General features: G+C 47.7%; 1 protein-coding gene across 2 annotated transcripts in view; it reads right to left on the bottom strand.

Annotated features, from left to right (window-relative positions):
- Positions 1-2,276: 2,276 nt before the first annotated feature.
- DCAF12 (DDB1 and CUL4 associated factor 12) overlaps positions 2,277-19,943 on the bottom strand; it is a 42,607-nt gene continuing 24,940 nt past the window's right edge. For both annotated transcript variants that reach the window (XM_008273818.4, XM_002708028.5), the window contains exons 3-9: positions 19,197-19,403; positions 18,219-18,279; positions 12,740-12,933; positions 10,450-10,515; positions 7,899-8,061; positions 4,876-5,054; positions 2,277-4,402 (exon numbers count right to left, since the gene is read on the bottom strand). In XM_008273818.4, coding sequence (XP_008272040.2) covers positions 4,244-4,402; positions 4,876-5,054; positions 7,899-8,061; positions 10,450-10,515; positions 12,740-12,933; positions 18,219-18,279; positions 19,197-19,403 — 1,029 coding nt within the window. In that variant the 3' untranslated portion in view covers positions 2,277-4,243. The remainder of the gene's footprint in view (positions 4,403-4,875; positions 5,055-7,898; positions 8,062-10,449; positions 10,516-12,739; positions 12,934-18,218; positions 18,280-19,196; positions 19,404-19,943) is intronic.

Here is a 19,943-nt window from a genome sequence, read left to right on the forward strand (position 1 = left end):
ATGTTTCTACCCTCCCAGAAGCTTTCAGTCTTCTCAACACACAAGGATATTTCATGGGAAAAATGGAATTAAAAGCCAAGTTCATTTTGAATTCATGTTTTTGCACAACACACATTTTCCATGAGCTTCTCTTTCTTCTTTTTTTTAAGATTTATTTTTATTGAAATGCAGTTACTGAGAGGCAGAGAGAGAGAGAGAGAGAGAGAGAGAGAGAGAGGTCTTCCATCCACTTCCCAAATGACAGCAACGGAAACCTGGAGCCAGGAGCTTCTTCTGGGTCTCCCACACAGGTGCAAGGGCTCAAGCAGTTGGGCCATCTGCAGCTTTCCCAGGTGCATTAGCAGGGAGCTGGATCACAGCAGAGTAGCTGGGAACCAGCATTCTGATATGATGGGATACCAGCATCACCAAGTGGCTCCTTAACCCACTGGGCCACAATGCTGTCCCCTGCCCCTATTGTTGTCTCTGGATACTAGCCAACTGAAAGAAAGGGAAGAACCTTGGATCATAGGCTGAACTCTTCCAAGATTGGGCCATAATGCTAAGTGTCCCAACACCCTGACTTGTTATTTCTGGGTACCTGCAGTAGGAACTGCCTGGTAGCAGCTGGAACAGAGGACTGGATGGCAAGTAGTGTTCAGCTTTTAGTAGGGACACCCAGGGCTAGGGACCTGCAGCATACATGAAGCTTGAAGGGCTACTAATTCAGTTCCCTTCCAAAGCCTTTGCAAAAGGACCTAAAAGATGATGGGAGGAGCCAGCAGTCCATTTGGAATGAGGCATGTGGCCTGAGAAGATCGAGGAAGTTCTTTCAGGACTTGGGAGTAGGCATTGCTGGGAGGAACAGGGACTCATAAAGTCCACAAAGGTCTTCTGTTGATCTATACTTTGCTGGAGAGTCTGACTGGACAATGGGAGGAGGGCCAAGATTCTATGGAGGACAGAGGCCCAAGTCAGGTCCACCCCACATTCCCTAGGTCATCTTTCTCTGAGCATGATTCATGAAACATGAGTCTCATGGTAACATACCACAACTCTGAGTAAAGAAGTTGTCTGTTTTAATTTACATTTCCCCCAAAACAATGGGACATCCTGCTAACACTGGCAGTGCTTCGGATCTGGCATTCTAAGTTCATTTTGGGAAAAGCTAGTTCCAGTCTGTTCCCAAAATTTAACATCATTTTCTAGGGCTCTCTTTCAAATTATTAGAACTCATTCACATTCCCCTTCCTAACTTGGTTTTGATCATACAGGTTCCCTTGAGGGCATGTTCTGAACTAGTCAGTCTCTAAACAGGTGCAAAGAAGAGCTGTAGCCAGCTTGCTCTAGAAAAGAACTAAGTGGCACGTGGCAGAGAAATAGGCACTGCCTTCCCAGCCACAGTGGCCCAGCCCTGGTGGGTTTACAGGGATGGCTGGGCAAGGAGGGTGATGACTCAGCAGCCTGCCTTTCTTTCAGCTATAGCCACAAACAGGTTCTGGGAATATCACTCACTGTGGCCCCTGGGTCCTCCCCTTTCAAAGGGCACCAAGGATCTGTGGTTTCAACTGGAGGAAAAAAAAAAAAAATCCTATTTCCAGGATGCTGTGCAGCAGCTTTGGCAGTCACTCTCCTGGCATCATCCACAGAAGCAGAGAGGGCCTATCACCAACCTTGACCACAGGAGCTGGTCACCTTGCTCACACCCCTAGCCAGGGGTGGACCTTTGGCACAGTGGTTGATATTATTTGGGATGGATACCCACAACCCATATTGAAGTGCCTGGTTTAAGTCCTGCCTCTGCTTCTGATCCAGCTTCCTGCTAATGCAAACCCCAGGAGGCAGCAGGTGATAGCTCAGATACTTGGATCCCTGTCACCCACATGGGAAACCTGCATGGAGATCTGGTGTCCCTGGCTTCTGCCTGACCCAGCTGTCTCAGGGTATCTAGGGAGTGAACCAGTGATGGAAGATTTCTACCTTTCTAATAAAGAAAAAATTACATTCCTAGTCCGAGTAAGGTGTATGAGCACTGCCCTCATCTTCAGCCAGTGAGCCACACTACCTGCCCCGGGCATATCCACTCTCAGCTGGACCCCAGAGCAATGATGAGGTGTGCGGTGGCGAATCAGGAGCAAGCAGGTCTTCCTATTTATGTCTCTGATCTTGAGACATTCTTGTGCCCCCCACCCCCGGCAATCTCAGCACCCCAAGCCAAGCTTCCTGCCAGTCATTTGAGCACCCTCTTTCTCTCCCCCACCCAACCTATGGGCTATATACAGTCACTCAAGCCACTCTGCACTGGAGTAATATTTATTTTTTTCCTTGGCAAAAAGTCAAGTGCTACATTTTTAAAAACAGAAAATCTCAAACAATCAAACTCATTACCCATCACAGAAGAGGGTCTTGGCAAACAGTACAAAACATCCTACTTGAGATTTTTTTTTTAAATATACAAGTCAGTTTAAAACGATAGAAGTTCTGTGAGAACTAAGAAATCTACAGCCTGTAGTTTAATAATAGAAAAAAAATTAAGACAATTAAAAGGTTTATAGCATCCAGCATTTTGCTTAATTCCCTGTTTATAGCACCTATTTCTCTAGGTTAGAAGATGAGAATTCCAGAACCTGTGGGGCGTGCTGTATGCCAACCCCTCTGGGGAACCTGCTGTCTCCTCTCCCCGCTGCCCTGTTCCATGATGAGCCTCCCTACTTACACCCAGGGAGGAGGGATATCTGGGAGAGCAGCAAATACTCTGGGGTACGGTAGTAAGCGACTTTTCCTTTCCCCAGGAGATGCTGAGAGAAGCAGAGTATGTGCTTAGAGGAGCAATCTGTGGGTGGGGACAGCTGTTATCTTCCACATGATGCATAAAAAAACAGGGAGCAACAGGACCTCACAATGAGTCAGTTGCCCGCAAGTTTAAAACCTCAGACAAAACACAGTTTCAAAGGAGGAACAGACAAGTACTAATCACGCTGAGGCTTTTACATGCACAATGCTACTGGCTGCAAGCCACCCCCTCACTGACCTAGGGCCGAGCCCACACAGAGGAGGGAGAGCTTCAACCCCAAGCTTCACTGCACTGAGAAAATGAATATTCCACGCATGACACACTCACTATACATGGATAAACCCCCTGTGCACCCTCACCCTCCTGGACTGAACCCAGTTTAGAAAGCAACAGCAGAATCCATTGGGGAGAATGGAAGAATGGCAGAGAGGTCTTCTCTCAAAGCCAAGGGAGCTATGAGAATCGTGACAGACTGGAGACCCCTAGCTCCAGCCCATGAAGTATGGGCAAGGTCTTGCTGGAGGGGAGGAAGGGAGAGGGAGGCTGGGATGCAAACTCTTTACCAAGTCCTGTGATGCTCTGCAGTGTGCAGAGCTGCCTCTGGATGCAGACTCAGGTTTCAGAGGAGTGGCCACCGGCTAAGTGGAGGGGAAGCTGGGAAGTGGAAGTGACAGCCACAGAGGTGTCCTCACCCGGAGGACACACAGCTGGGAAGACAGGTAGGGTTGGATCACTCGGGAGTCCCGGCATGGGAAGCCCCAGGAAGGCTGTGCTCTCGCTCAAGGATTTTCCCAGTGGTGATGTGTTTTCCTTCCTATATTCAGTGTTAGACTTTAACGCACAAGATACAGACTAGCCCCAAAGCTGGACTTGAATAAAGTTGTTTCTTTTATAAATATTTTAATTACAAGGAATCCTCACTCCAGATAACTTCAGTGACACACAGTACCTACACGCATGCAAGTTCGCTCTCTCTCTCTCCCGCTCTCTCTCATACACACACACACGCACACACACACACCCACACGGCTCTCAAACTTTCACAGAAAGTCTGACAGCAACCACATAATTATAAAGGAGCCCTACCTCTCAAGAGTGAAGTAAGGGTGAGAAGGACTGTGTCATTTCTGCCTAAAGAAGCAAGAGAGGGGAGAGTGTGTGTCACTTAACGAAAACATCTAACTGGGGATCAGCAACGTTTGGCTGAGAAGCCAGAAAGAAAAAAAGGGTACAATTCTGATTACCTAAAGGGAAAAAGAAAAAAAAATAATAAAAAGCCCTTCAGCTTTCTGTACAGAGCTTCTTCCTACTGAGTGCCTAAACTATGGACAAACCCTGGTGTTCTCACTAAAATATGAGAGCCTCACACAGTTGGGGGGGTGGGGGTGGGGCAAAAGAAGAAACCAGGAAACTGCAGATGGAAGTCAGTGTAAATCTCTGCATTCTGGGAGAGTCAGCTGTCACTGATCATCAGCTCCAGAGCCCAGCATAGTTTCCGTGGAGCCCTGAAGGGAGGGGACCTCCTGCCACAAAGAGTTTCGTGCCGGACGAGTCGTAGCAGTGGGTGTACACGGCATTGGGGAAGAAATCAATGTCCGAAAAGTAATTCCTCCAGGTTTCATCATGATTCTACAGGGAGACAGAGAGACCGGGTTAGCACCCTGTGGCCATGGGGCAGAAACACGAATGCATTCCGATCTCCTTAAGTGGAGGGGCACCGCACCTATAACCTGATGTTGGCAGACTGGTTTTCCTGGGAACTAGGGCCTCAGTTTTCAACTGAGCATTAGAGAGGAAGTACACACAGTTCAGATCTTGTCCAACAGCTAGACTAGAACTCTTCATAATCCGCCGGCAGCTCGGCAGCACATTCCTAACCTTTCTTGTTCCATTACCACTTCAGGGGAACCCTGGGCCAGGCAACTTGATTTCTTGTGCCTCAGTTTAACCACAGGCAACAGATGGAGACATAAAAGCAAAATTAGAGGAAATTCCTTTCCTGCTCTAAGGAGTGCCTGGAGGTAGGCTGTGGGAGGGGCTGGTACAGGGGAGATAATTGTTCTGCCACTGTCTGGCAATCAACTCAAGCGGGGCTCACTCACCAGCCAGCCTTTGCCAGTGGTTAGCTTCAGATTCTCCCCTGCCAGTTTGGGCTTGGACCCGTAACAAGCAGAGAGCCTCTCTTCCAGGAATCTCTGAGCTCGGATATCATAGAACAACAGGGAGCCCTGCCCTGTGCCCACAGTGATGATGTGCTCGTAGAAGCTCACTGACCGGATCCCTGAAAGACAGAGAAGGGAAGGGAGAGCGTTAGCTTAGCAGTCTGCTCGCCTGAATTCCTCCAATGCCGAGTCTGCACTGCACCTCCCAGTATCGGACAATGCTTTTCCAGGGGCAAACATAGCTCATGCAACAGCAGGGAACCCTGGTGCCACGCTGCCGCAGCCATCACGCACTAACAGGAGCCCTCCGACCAGCTGTGGAGAATGCCAGATTGCTGACTAAGCCTCAGATGTTTTTGGCCAAAGACAGTAAGTGTGCCTGGAACTTCCCTGCGTCACCACTTCGGAATCATCACTCACAACTACGCTCTTTGCCAGTATATGTTTCCAGCCTATACTGCAATTCAGGGTGATCTGCGTATGTACAAATCATCACATAAACAAGGACTTCCTTATATTCCTTATATAAAATTACCACCTTATATAAAATTACAGGAAGTCTGTAGCTGGTATTAAGTGTGTTAGGAGGGTGACAGAAAGCCCAAAACTTAAGCACACCAGAGCATTCTTCCTCACCACAGGGTGAACTTTAGACATCTAATCATTGTGGGTCACTGAGAAAACACAACTGCTGTACCCAGGCATCAAATAATTCCATGGGATACAAAGATGTCTCCTAGCACAGAAGAGAGGCTCCAAAATATTTGTGAAACCAGTACTTCCTCTTTATATAAAAGTCACCCCTGTTAACAGTAACCAAAATGTTTTGTGGTATAGTGGGTTAAACCACTGCTCAGGACACCTACATCCCATACTACAGCATTAGTCCAAGTCCTGGCTCTTCCACTTCCGATCCAGTTGCCTGCTAATGTGCCCAGGAAGGTAACAGAGAGATGACAGCCTATGGATTTGAGTCCCTGCTATCCAAGAAGGAGACTTGGATGGAATTCTAGGTTTCCGGCTTCAGTGTAGCACAGATCTGGCTGTTACCGTCATTTGGGAAGTGATGAACCAGTGGATGGGGCTGGGGTTGTGGTGTAGCAAGTAAAGCTACAGCCTGCAACACTGGCATATGGATGCCAGTTTGTGTCCCAGCTGCTCCACCTTTTTTTTTTTTTTTTTTTTTTTAAGATTTTATTTATTTATTTGAGAGGTAGAGAAAGGTCTTCCATTCCCTGGTTCACTACTCTAACTGCTCCACTTCTGACCCAGCTCTCTGCTATGGCCTGGGAAAAGAAGTGGAGGATGGCCCAAGTGCTTGGGTCCTTGCACCCACATGGGAGGCCTGGAAGAAGCTCCTGGCTCCTGGCTTCAGATCAGTGCCGCTCCAGCCATTGCGGCCATCTGGGGAGTGAACCAGAGGATGGAAGACCTCTCTTTCTCTCTCTCTCTCTCCCTTTGCCTCTCTGTAACTCTGCCTTTTAAAATAAAAATTCTCTTCTTTTCCCTTCAACAAACAACGATGCTCTACAGGGAATATGCTAGGAGAGGCTGGAGGCTGAAGCCTAATTCATCTAGTTGTCAGAACTCAGTGTTTTGTCAGCTTCAGTGAAGTAGCACTGTCATACCATACACTGCACATATTTACAGTATACAATTTGTGGACCCCTCTGTACCCCACCAGCCGATCCTTTGGCATAAACAGAATAGTAGTTGAGGCAGGGCCCCAGGCAACAATGACCACAAGACAGAAAGCAAGGCTCTTTGGAAAAACAGGAAGCCATTAATATCCTGCCTGGTGGTTTCCACCAAGGCTTCTGTGGCAACACGTTTGTTTGTCTGTAGTGTTTGAAACTGCTGCAGTATGTGTGTACTTATGGTCCCCTCTTGTGTCACCAAGTATTTCCACATGTTCCATGCAGATCACCACAGTGTCACGGGCTGTAAGCCTCTGGTCAATAGGTCCTGCACATATGATGGTGGTCCCAAAGGTTGTAATGCAGTAGAAAAATTCTTGTCACCTCGTCACCTGGTGATCTATCAGCCACTGTAGGCATCTTAATGTTGCAGTGCCATTTACTACTCATGTGTTTGTAGTGATGTTGGTGTAAACTAACCTACCATGCTGCCAGCTGTGTAAAGTAGTACAGCCACATATTATGAAGAGCCTACGATAGCTGGTAACAACCGAACACATCACTGTGCTCTTCATTTTTATAATACTATCCTTTTATTGTTATTTTAATGATCATTTACTTTTATTTTTTATTTGAAAGGCAAAGAGACAGAAAGATGGAGAGAGATCTTTAACCAGCTGGTTACTCCCCAAATGCCTGCAATAGCCAGGGCTGTGATGCCAGGAGCAGGAGCCCAGAATTTATCCAAGTCTCCCATGTGGGTAAGAGGGACCAACATATTTGAGCCATCACCTGCCTCCCAGGGTGTGCATTATCAGGAAGCTGGATCAAACATGGAGTAGCCAGAACCTGAACCAGGTACTCCTATATGGAATGTAGGCATCCTAGCCATTGACTTAACTGCTGTACCAAATGCCCATCATTAATGTTATTTCAAAGTGTATTCCTACTTATTTTAAAAGGTTACTATAAAACAGTATGCCATGATGGCAGCAGTAGCCTCATGTATCTTATGTCTTATTTCTTGATTGTACCATTTTCTCCTCTGTCAGATTTACTCTCACAATATTGTCAGAATTAATCTCACACATACACTCATACACATAGCCTCTCACTTACTCAATCTTGTACATACTATGCAGCCAAGTTGTATAGTAGGCTATACTGTCTAGGCTTGTGTGAGTACTCTATGATGTTTGCACAATGACCCATTTCTCAGAAAGTATTCCCATCATTAAATGATGCATGACTGTATTTGTTTGGAAACCCACACAGAAACTGAAGGTCAACATAGTGTAAGCTTGATGAACACAGTGGGACACTTACCACTGCCTCGCTCCCTGGAACAGACAGACTTGACGTTGTATGATGGCTGCCGTGGATCCAAGAAAGAGACATGGGCTTGGGAGCCCACTGCATACACTGACCATTCACTCCCATAGGCTAGACACACATTCTCACGGCAATATGGCAGTTTGGTGGAGAGCAGCTAAAAACAGAGAAGCAACGCATGGTATCACTAGAGAGCATAAGGCAAGGACGTTGTTCTTGGAATTCCACAGAGGAATTCTTGGAATCCCCACCTCTGTGGGATTCCCTGGTATATAAACCACATGAAGTCAGAAGAAAGCTAGAGTCCTGACACTAAGGAAGGAACACCTTGCTTCACCCCAGGTATGCAAGACAAAGACAGGGTGATTGTAAAAATAAGATCCAGGGGCTGGTGCTGTGGCATAGCAGGTAAAGCTACTGCCTGCGGTGCCAGCATCCCATATGGGTGCTGGTTCGAATCATGGCTGCTCCACTTCTGATCTAGCTCTCAGCTGTGGCCTGGGAAAGCAATAGAAGAGGGCCCAAATCCTTGGGCCCCTGCACCACGTTGGAAACCTGGAGGAAGCTGTGGGGAGCAACCGGACTAGACTGAGTTACTGGAATTAAGACTTATTCTATGCATCTGCTCTCCCACAATATGGCGCTGGGAGAGAAGTAAACAGCTTCCGCACAGCTGCCTCCAGTTCAACTAATAAACTGTAGGACTTGCTCCTGATTGGAGGAGAGCAGCGTACTCGGCGTGTGGGCAGCTGAGTTGGGATTGGCGGAGGAGGACTATAAAGGAGGAGAGAGACGGCATGCACGAGAAACATCTATGGGGAACATCTAGCTGAAGGAACACCTGTGCAGCCCCCGAGAAGAGCCGGCCGGCGGTGTGCCGCTCCCCTGCGGAAGTGGGGAATGTGGCCAGGGGGAACCTCCCTTCCACGGAGGTGGAAGGGATAGTAGCCAACCCGGGAAGAACCAGCAGCAAACCCGGGGAGGGCTGAGCAGACGAAAGAACAGCGCAGGGTCCTGTGTCGTTCCTCCACGAAGAGGGGGAGCGACATAATGGTGCCGTGACTCGGATAGAAAGCTTAGGCAGGGTTTAGTGTTGCTCCTCCATGAAGAGGGGGAGCGACAGAAGCTCCTGGCTTTGAATTGATGCAGCTCCAGCCATTGCGGCCATCTGTGGCGTGAACTAAAGGATGGAAGGCCTCTCTCTCTCTGCCTCTGGCTCTCTGTAACTCTGTCTTTCAAATAAATAAATAAATCTTAAAAAAAAAATAAGATCCAGGCAGAGAAAAAGGTAAATCTATAATTATAAAATCAGAAGTATCAAAGGCCGGCGCCGTGGCTCACTTGGCTAATCCTCCACCTGTGGCGCCAGCATCCCATATAGGTGCCGGGTTCTAGTCCCGGTTGCTTCTCTTCCAGTCCAGCTCTCTGCTGTGGCCCAGGAGGGCAGTGGAGGATGGCCCAAGTGCTTGGGCCCCTGCGCCCGCATGGGAGACCAGGAAGACAGAAAGCACCTGGCTCCTGGCTTCGGATCGGCGTAGCGCTGGCTGTAGCGGCCATTTGGGGAGTGAACCAATGGAAGGAAGACCTTTCTCTCTCTCTCTCTCTCTCACTGTCTATAACTCTACCTGTCAAAAAAATAAATAAATAAAATAAATAAATAAATAAATAAAAATAAAAAAAAAATCAGAAGTATTGAGAAAGCCCACACCTACAAATTATTTCCAGGAATAACCCCATAGCACTAAAGCTAACGTCCGACCTTGTTCTCTGTGCCAGAAGAGCCACTGCACTCTTCAGATAAAGGGCTGACTTCTGGCTACCCTGAAATTCCCAAAATGAACTGGAACTGCATACTACATCATAAAGCATACTCATAGGACATTAGCTTAGGCACAGAGAAGCTGAAATCAGATTGAACCCCGAATCCTTGTCAATTAGCAAATTCTCAGTGGGTGCCTACTATAGCCAACGCACCACAGAAGGTGAGTGGAGCTCAAAGACTGCTGTGACAAGAAGAAATCAGTAAATCCTGGTGCCTTGCTTCCTCCTGAGACAACACTTATCACAGAAACAATGAGCAGCAAAGGCTTCTGGGACAATAAGAATGCAAATGATTCAAGTGTAGGTTTGATTGCACAGCAGTAGCTTCTAAGTACAAGAAATTAATTTTCTCATGACATTACACAATTATTTAAGAGATGATTTTCTTATTTTGATTGATCTCCAGGTGCCTGTGATTCCTAATGCCAGGTTTTCCTGCCCTTACACAGGCCAAGTAGTCCTGGCAGTAGGGTAGGAATACAGTTCATTACAGGGGTCTCTCAGGAAGCCAGTGCAATCTGAAAATTGCCCCCTCTGATTTTAATAGACTTTTCTCCAAGAGAGGCACACGAGACTCAAACTCTCATGCCCAGTGCAATAAGATGCTCAGGTTTTTGGAGAACTGGTATGTTTTAGATAAGAATGAAAAGGCTCAGAGAGAATTAGAGTATTTCAACCATACAGTGAAGTTTTAAGTAAAACCACTGAGTCAAGTTCACCACACCTTAGATAGTGTATTTTCAGCCTTCCAGAGATGAAAGTAGCCATCCAGAGATACTGCTCCCAATTCCTACAACAGCAATGAACAACAAATTATATTATATTCCAACACATAGCAACCACAGCACATTAGAAAGCAGGTGGGTTAAGCCGCCACCTGCACTATAGGCATACGATATGGGAGCTGGTTTGAGACTCAATTGTTCTACTTCCAGTCCAGCTCTCTGCCACGGCCTGGGAAGGCAGAAGATGGCCCAAATCCTTGGCCCCTGCAACCATGTGGGAGACCTGGAAGAAGCTCCTGGCTCCTGGCTTCGGAATGGCACAGCTCTGGCTGTTGCAGCCATCTGGGGAGTGAACCAGCAGAAGACCTCTCTCTCTCTCTCTCTGTGCCTATGGCTCCCTGTAACTCTGCCTTTCAAATAGATAAATAAATCTTAAAAAAAAAAAAAAAAAAAAAAAAAAAGGCAAGCAAGCAAGCAAGCAGAGGAAGGGGCCAGCACTGAGGCGAAGAAGGTTAAGCCACCACTTATGGTGCCAGTATCCCATATGGATGTCAGTTTGTGTCCTGGCTACTCCTCTTCCAATCCAGCTCTCTACTATGGCCTGGGAAATCAGCAGAAGATGGCCCAAGTCCTTGGGCACCCTGCATCCACATGGGAGACCCAGAAGAAGCTCCTGGCTCCTGGATTCAAATCACCTTAGTTCCAGCTGCTGTGGCCATTTGGGGAGTGAACCAATGTATGGAAGATCTCTGTCTCTACCTCTCTCTGTCTTTAACTCTGCCTCTCAAATAAAGAAATAAATCTTAAATAAAAATAAAGAACTGTATCCACAAGTCACAATAAAACTGTTAAAACTGGCCAGCACCGTGGCTCACTAGGCTAATCCTCCACTTGCGGCGTGGGATTCTGTCCTGGTTGCCCCTCTTCCAGGTCAGCTCTCTGCTGTGGCCAGGGAGTACAGTGGAGGATGGCCCAAGTACTTGGGCCCTGCACTCCATGGGAGACCAGGAGAAGCACCTGGCTCCTGCCATCGGATCAGCGCGGTGCGCCGGCCTCAGCGTGCCGCCCACGGTGGCCATTGGAGGGTGAACCAACGGCAAAGGAAGACCTTTCTCTCTGTCTCTCTCTCTCACTCTCCACTCTGCCTGTCAAAAAAAAAAAAAAAAAAAAAAAACAAAAACACCTGTTAAAACTAATTAAAAAAAAAACTATATATATACATAAAAAGAAAGAAACAGGGGAAGACTGAAGGTCAAGGAATCCCACGGTGATCCGCAGGGGTGCCTGTAATTACCAGCTCACCACTTCACTCAGTGGAATGCAGGTGGACAGCATACTAAATTAAAGCCACTTTAAAAAAATTATTTGAAAGGCTGAGTGATAGAGAAAGACAGAGACAGAGACCTTTATTCTGCTGGCTCACTCTTCAAATGCCTCCAACAGCCAGGGCTGGGCCAAGCCAAAGAGCCAGGAACGCATCTGGGTCTCAAATCCAGGTAACATGAGCTCAAACACTTGGGCCATCATCTGCCAACTTCCCGGGCATATGGATAAGGTGTTGGATTAGAAGCAGAGCAGCTGGGACTTGACAGGGGATGCGGGGAAATCAAACAGCAGCTTAACCTACTCCACCATAGCACCTATCCCAAGGCTGCTTCTTGATAGAACCCAAGAAGCAAGTCCAGGCTCTAGCATTAACACAGGCACCCCCGTCGTTCAAAAGTGCTTACTCTTCTGTCATTCTCAAGGCGTCCACTGGACAGTTAGCACGGAGCACACGGGTGCAGCAGTTTTATTAAGCTGCAGTATGAGGGCTTCTGCAAGTGCAGGGTCTAACCTAGGAGAGGGAAATCCACCCCAGGTCACAGGACAGCGGAAGACAGGAAGGTAAGGGAACTCCCCTTGGAACTGCAGCCTGCTTTAGATTTTGAAGGAGCCTTTCTCCTCTCCTGGCTCTGTATCTCAACACTCTACTGAAAACCTCTGTGGCACAAGATCTGACTCAATGATCAGCCAAGACCTAGGAGCTGTGTGAAGACAAAGGAGGCAGTAAAGAATAAACAGAAAAGGAAAACCAAAGAGGTGAAAACCAATACTGCTGATAGCAACCCCAGGGGTGACTGGCCGGTCCTCAGTTATAATTCTGCAACAGCATCCCTCAGCCTTCAAGAGGTAGTCTGTGAGTTTATGACAGTGGAGGAAGCACTGACTTGGGGAAGAAAGGGAAGTGACCCTCTCAGGACATAAGCTGAGAAGACTAGGCTTCAGGGATCCCTGTGGAGTCCATACCTTGTTCTTGTCATTGAAGGCCAGAGCCCGGACCTTGCAGTTGTCAGGGTTTGTGTCCTCCTTGGGGATGTCCTTTAAGGCCTTGTGAGTGATGTGGGAATATACAGGGACCTGTGACATGTTGTGCCTTGCATCACTTTTGGTCAACACATCATCTGTCACCTCCCAGAGTCCCATAGAACCATCGCGTGAGCCTGCCAGGCAGGGAGAACACAGATGTTAGAAACACATGGACTCTCCATGGGATGATCCCACAGAAGCCAAGAGCTGCTTAGTCTGACTATTTGCAAATCTTCCGCTGATGGGTTGAAACTTGGTCAGGTGGCTCACCCAAAACTGAGCAGTGGGCATTTTAATACTTATACTAAGAGGACAACTCAACTAAGGTCTAGGAGATGAAATAGAACCTTTAAGCTTAAAATGGTTGGTGGATTTTTTTTTCTTTTTTCATTTTTTTGACAGGCAGAGTGGATAGTGAGAGAGAGAGACAGAGAGAAAGGTCTTCCTCTGCCGTTGGTTCACCCTCCAATGGCCGCCGCGGCCGGCACATTGCGGCCGGCGCACCGCGCTGATCCGATGGTAGCAGCCAGGTGCTTCTCCTGGTCTCCCATGCGGGTGCAGGGCCCAAGTACTTGGGCCATCCTCCACTGCACTCCCTGGCCACAGCAGAGAGCTGGCCTGGAAAAGGGGCAACTGGGACAGAATCCGGCGCCCCGACCGGGACTAGAACCTGGTGTGCCGGCGCCGCAAGGTGGAGGATTAGCCTAGTGAGCTGCAACGCCGGCCTGGTGGATTTTTTAAAAAGAAATTTATTTATTTATTTGAAAGGCAGAGGTAAAGAGAGAGACAGAGAGAAGGAGAGGCAGAGAGAGACCTTCCATCTCTCTCAGATTGGTTGGTTCATTCCCCAAATGGCCACAACGGCTGGAGCTGGGCTGGTCTGAAGCCAGAAACTTCTTCTGGGTCTCCCATGTGGGCGCAGGGGCCAAGCACTGGGGTCATCTTCTGCTGTTTTCTCAGGCCACAGCAGAGAGCTGGATAAGAAGTGGAGCGGCCAGAACTAGAACCGGTGCCCATAGAGGATGTTGGCTTTATCTGCTACACCACAGTGCTGAGAAAGAGAAAGAGAAAGAGAAAGAGAAAGGGAAAGGGAAAGGGAAAGGGAAAGGGAAAGGGAAAGGGAAAGGGAAAGGGAAAGGGAAAGGGAAAGAGAGAGAGAGAGAGAGAGAGAGAGAGAGACCTTCTATCTGTTGGTTTACTCCCCAAATGGCCACAATGGCTGGGGCTGGGCCAGGCTGAAGCCAGAAGCCAGGAGCTTCATCTGGGTGCACCCACATTGTCAGCTGCTTTCCCAGGTACATCAGCAAAGAGCTGGATTGGAAGTGGAGCATCCGGGACTCATACCTTATCCATATAGGATGCTGGCACTGCAGAAGGAGGCTTAACCTGCTAGGCCACAGCGTCAACCCCTGGTGGATTTTTCAAAAAATTTTGTACAGTTTCATAAAGTTCAGTTATTTTCCAGGTGAAATGCTTAGGGTGCTTGGCATGCATCCAGTCAATAGGACTCTCCATTCTAGATCAGTGCTTAAGCTTTTAGAACCTTGCTTTGAATGACTTAGAGATATAGCAGGCTCCGGGGTCAGGGCTGTGGCGTACTGGGCTAAGTCTCAGCCTGCATCACTGACATCCTATGTGAGCACGTCAGAGTCCCGGCTGCTCCTTTTTTTTTTTTTTTTTTTTAAGATTTATTTTATTTATTTGAAAGACAGTTATAGAGGGAGAGAGAGATAGAGAGAGGTCTTCCATACCCAAATAGCCCCAACAGCCAGAGCAGGCCAATCCAAAGCCAGGAGCCAGGAACTTCTTCTGGGTCTCCCACGTGGGTACAGGGGCCCAAGCACTTGCCCATCCTCTGCTGCTTTCCCAGGCCATTTGCAGGGAGCAACATCAGAAGTGGAGCAGCCAGGACTCAAACCAGCACCCATATAGGATGCTGGTACTGCAGGCCAGGGCTCTAACTTGCTGCACCACAGCACCAGCCCCTGCTCCACTTCTTCTTCTTTTTTTTTTTTTTAAAGATTTATTTATTTATTTGAAAGTCAGATTTACAGGGAGAGACGGAGAGTAAGAAAAAGAGGAAGAGGGAGAGGGAGGGAGAGAATGGGAGAGGGAGAGGGAGGGAGAGAAAGATCTTTCATCTGCTGGTTCACTCCCCAGATGGCCACAAAGGCCAGAGCTGCACTGATCTGAAGCCAGGAGCCAGGAGCTTCTTCCGGGACTTCCATGAAGGTGCAGGGGCCCAAGGACTTGGGCCATCTTCTACTGATTTCCCAGGCCATAACTGAGAGCTGGATCAGAAGTGGAGCAGTCGGGACTTGAACCCGCTCCCAAGTGGGATGCTGGCACTGCAGGCTATGCCACAGGACTGGCCCCATCCCTGCTTCACTTCTGATCAAGCTTCCTACTAATGGCCTGGGAAAAGCAGCAGAGGATGGCCCATTTGCTTGAGCCCCTACATGTGGGAAACCCAAATAAAGCTCCTGGCTCCTGGTTTTGCCCTCGCCCAGGGCTGGCCATTGTGGCCATGTGGGGAGTGAACCAATAGATGGAAGATCTCTCTCTCTTGTTGACCTTTAAATCAATCAATCTTTTAAAACAAACAAACAAAAAACCTGGCTTAATCTGCTGTGCCACAATGCTGTCTCCAAAATTTATATTAAGGAAAAATATTTAAGGGAAATGATGATAACTCAAGAGATAAATGATGAGCACTAGAGAAAATAGAAGATAGGGGCTGACGCTGTGGCTTAGTGGGTTAAGCCGCTTCCTGCAGTGCCGGCATCCCATATGGGCACTGGTTCAAGATCTGGCTGCTCCACTTCTGATCCAGCTCTATGCTATGGCACTGGGAAATCCATGGAAGATGGCCCAGGTCCTTGGGCCCCTGCGTCCACGTGGGAGACCCGAAAGAAGCTCCTGGCTTCGGATCTGCGCAGCTCCAGCCGTTGCAGCCAATTGGTGAACGAACCAGCGGATGGAAAACCTCTCTCTCTCTCTCTCTGCCTCTCCTCCCTCTGTGTAACTCTTTCAAATAAATACATAAATCTTTAAAAAAGAAAATAGAAAATAAATTGATGGATTTAAGGAATATTTCAGGCCGGTACCGCAGCTCACTAGGCTAATCCTCCACCTGCAGCACCAGCACACCGGGTTCTAGTCCCGGTCAGGGCACCGGATTCTGTCCCGGTTGCTCCTCTTCCAGTCCAGCTCTCTGCTGTGGCCCAGGAAGGCAGTGGAGGATGGCCCAAGTGCTTGGGCCCTGCACCTGCATGGGAAACCGGGAGGAAGCACCTGGCTCCTGCCTTCAGATCAGCGCGATGCACTGGCCACAGGGACCATTGTGGGGTAAACCAATGGCAAAGGAAGACCTTTCTCTCTGTCTCTCTCTCTCTCTCACTGTCCACTCTGCCTGTCAAAAAAAAAATTTTTTTTTCAGAAAATAGTATTCACACAGAGTGAAGAGTCCTAGATGAGTCTTAGTTCTCTGGTTGAGCACATGGGAAGCAGATGGGAGCATTCACCAACACAAATCAGTGTCAGAGGGATGGTCTTGGAAGGGAGATGCTGAGTTTTTAATAGTTAACTACTAAGCATTTTCAGCCGGCGCCGTGGCTCAATAGGCTAATCCTCCACCTTGCGGCGCCGGCACACCGGGTTCTAGTCCCGGTTGGGGCGCCGGATTCTGTCCCGGTTGCCCCTCTTCCAGGCCAGCTCTCTGCTATGGCCAGGGAGTGCAGTGGAGGATGGCCCAGGTGCTTGGGCCCTGCACCCCATGGGAGACCAGGAAAAGCACCTGGATCCTGGCTCCTGCCATCGGATCAGCGCGGTGCGCCGGCTGCAGAGGCGGCCATTGGAGGGTGAACCAACGGCAAAGGAAGACCTTTCTCTCTGTCTCTCTCTCTCACTGTCCACTCTGCCTGTCAAAAAAAAAAAAAACAAACAAAAAAAAACTACTAAGCATTTTCAACAGGGCAGCCACTATGCATTATCTCATTTAATCTGTTCAATGACAATCTAGAGCACACCCAATCATTTTCCGTACTGCAGATGGAAAAACCAAGTCTCAAAAAGCATGAGTAACTTTCCTAAAGTCACTGTGTTAATAAGTGGTGGAATCAGGACTCATGTTCAGGTTTCTAATATCAGAGCCAATATTTTAAATCCTTCTATTGTTCAGTAAATGCAGACATGGGATTATCAGCCAAGTATATAGGACACTAGCAGGGTGTGTGAACGAAGAGATGGCAGGTTTCCTCAAAAAGCCAGATACAAGTCTTGGTTCCCAACAATGAAACTGAGTGCAGTTTACCCTTAGAGGGATGGTCCCCAGAGGTGAAATGACTCAGCCTTCATCCTTCAAGGAGCTCTCACTCCTTGGGTAGACCAAATGACAGGGTATCCAAAAGCTTCTGAATCGCTCTTTGACTATGCTTCTTAATTAGACTTAGCTTCCCTTCTGGCTGCTTTCTATTGCTTTGCCAACAATTCAATTAAAGTATTTTTCTTGGTAATCTGGAATGAGGTAGAATGGGTACCCAGCAAAGCTGCTGAGCACTCTGAGCCAACTTTTTAGGCTGCTGTGGGTACCCAGAAAGTAGCCATGTAACTCTAGGTTAGTTTCTCTAAATTCATTTATCCATGCTTTTTAATCTGTCTGTTCTAACCACTGGAGAAGAAATCCCAACCTCCCTCACCCCTTGCAATCTTGTATCTTTACTAATAAGAAACTTCATGCTAAACAGTTATACAGAAAAGGATAATTGCTTCCAATATTTCAAAGAGCATATCAACTTTTCCAAAACACGTTCACAACCATTATTTCGAAGAAACCCTACAAAAACATTGTGGCTAACATGTTCCCACACATGGTTTTGGGACCAAGGCAAAATATAAATAGTGAAATATGCCAGTACCTCCAATTTAGGAATTTAAAATACAGAAGAGGGGCTGGTGCTGCGGTGTAGTGGGTAAAGCCGCTGCCTGCAGTGCTGGCATCCCATATTGGGGCCGATTCGAGACCTGGCTGCTCCACTTCTGATCCAGCTCTCTGCTATGGCCTGGGAAAGCAGTAGAAGATGACCCAAGTGCTTGGGCCCTGCACCCATGTGGGAAACCCAGATGAAGCTCCTGGCTTTGGATCAGCACATCTAGCCATCTGTGGAGTGAACCAGTGGATGGAAGACCTCTGTCTCTCTGCCTCTGCCTTTCTAATAAATAAATATTAAAAAAAAAAAAAATACAGGAGAAACAAAGAAAACTACAAGGTAAGTCTGAGAAAGAGCCAGTCCTGGAAACAAGGCCTCCTGGCCTACGCCCAGTGCTCTCAGCTTACTGGGTTATTTCCTATCTTACTGCTATCCCCTTTCAATCCATCTTCCTGCCACCCCAAAGGCTCCCTATAAAAATGCAACTTTACCAGACACTGCCATAGTGTCACTGATCCAGGCAATGGAAAATATCCAGTCCTTGTGTCCATCCTGGAAGAAGACAAAGTGGCATGTACAGGAAGGAAAACAAGAAATTAGTGAAATAAGGATTGTCATGAACAATAAATTTCAACTCAGGTCTCTAGTGATCTCAACCCACAGGGCACGATCCTATAATATTTAGGTTCTCTCTGGAGCTCAAGGTTGGAATGCAATATGCCTTCTGTGAGTGCTAACTACATACAGGGGACACAGCCCTACCTAGCCTTCCCCCTTGGGAGGTCTTTGGGCATTCTATTTTCTATCTGGAACTGTTGTACTTCAGACATCAATGTAACTCATACTGTCATTTCCTTTAAGTCTCCCTGCTCAAGTGAGGTTTTCCCTGAAGATCCTCTGAAACAGTATGTTTCACCTCACTCTCTATCCCTTTAGCCTGTCTTCATTCTTCACGGCACTTATCCCATCTGACATGGTACTGGGAAAATTTATTGGTTGATATAGCTGTAAATTGGCTTACATGTCACAGTCCACTAGAATGCAGGCTTCAAGAGCCAAGGGCCTTGTCTGTTTCCTTTATTGCTGTGTCCCTAGAGTTTCAAACAATGCCTGGCCATAGAAGACTCATTAAATAGTTGCTGGATGAATGACTTCATAAAATTTGCTGACTATGGGTAGTGGAAGATATGTGGACACTGGATTCCAATGGAAACACACTGCTGATGGCCCCCAAAGTGTATGGCCTCTTTGTCAAATATACACACACTCTGTCAATATGCCTGATACATCCCATAAGCAGCCCAATCTGCCTTCTGCTTTCTCCATCCCCGAGCCCCTAGAGTCAGCAGAAATGTATAGGATCCTACCCCTCCCAGGTGGGCTGGGGTGGGGGCAGGGGGATCCATGTTACCTACTGGGTCCCATTTAAAACAAGGCTACCACAAAGTACAACTATTGGAAAAACTTACATCTCCCACACACACAGGATCCAGAGTGGGCAGTCGGTAGATGGCAAGACTGTTGGGGTTGTCTCCGCCTGTGGCTAACAGTGTTCTAGAGGGATTCAGCTCAATGGCATGAATACCACAGCCCTGCTGGGTCATGACTCCAGGCTCCCGGTCTTTCAGAATGGGGATCTTGGTGATCTGGCTTGTTTGGACATCCACTACAAACAACTGTAAGAGAAAAAGCATACAGAAGCTGAACAGTTTCTTTCTTTTTTTAAAATAAAGATTTATTTATTTATTTGAGTTACACAGAGAGAAAAGGAGAGGCAGAGAGGGGGAGGGATCTTCCATCCCCAATTGGCTGCAATGGCCAGAGCTGCACCGATCCAAAGCCAGAGCCAAGAGCTTTTTCTGGGTCTCCCACGTGGGTGCAGGGCCCAAGGATGTGGGCCATCTTCTACTGCTTTCCCAGGCCATAGTAGAGAGCTGGATCGGAAGTGAAGCAGCTGGGACTCAAATCGGTGCCCATATGAGATGCTGGCACTGCAGGCAGTGGCTTTACCCACTACACCACTGCGCCGGCCCCCATGAACACAGTTTCTATTTAATGTGACTGATACTGGGTATACACATCCATTTGTTCAACGATCATTCAAACATTTAATTAATGCCAATACATGCTTAACACAGGAAATTATTATTTTGTTTGAAAGATTTTACTTAGTTGAAAGCCAGAGTTATAGAGAGAGGGAGAGACAGATGGGAGAG

This window comes from Oryctolagus cuniculus, chromosome 1, assembly GCF_964237555.1.
Source record: "Oryctolagus cuniculus chromosome 1, mOryCun1.1, whole genome shotgun sequence".
Classification (NCBI taxonomy): Eukaryota; Metazoa; Chordata; class Mammalia; order Lagomorpha; family Leporidae; genus Oryctolagus; species Oryctolagus cuniculus.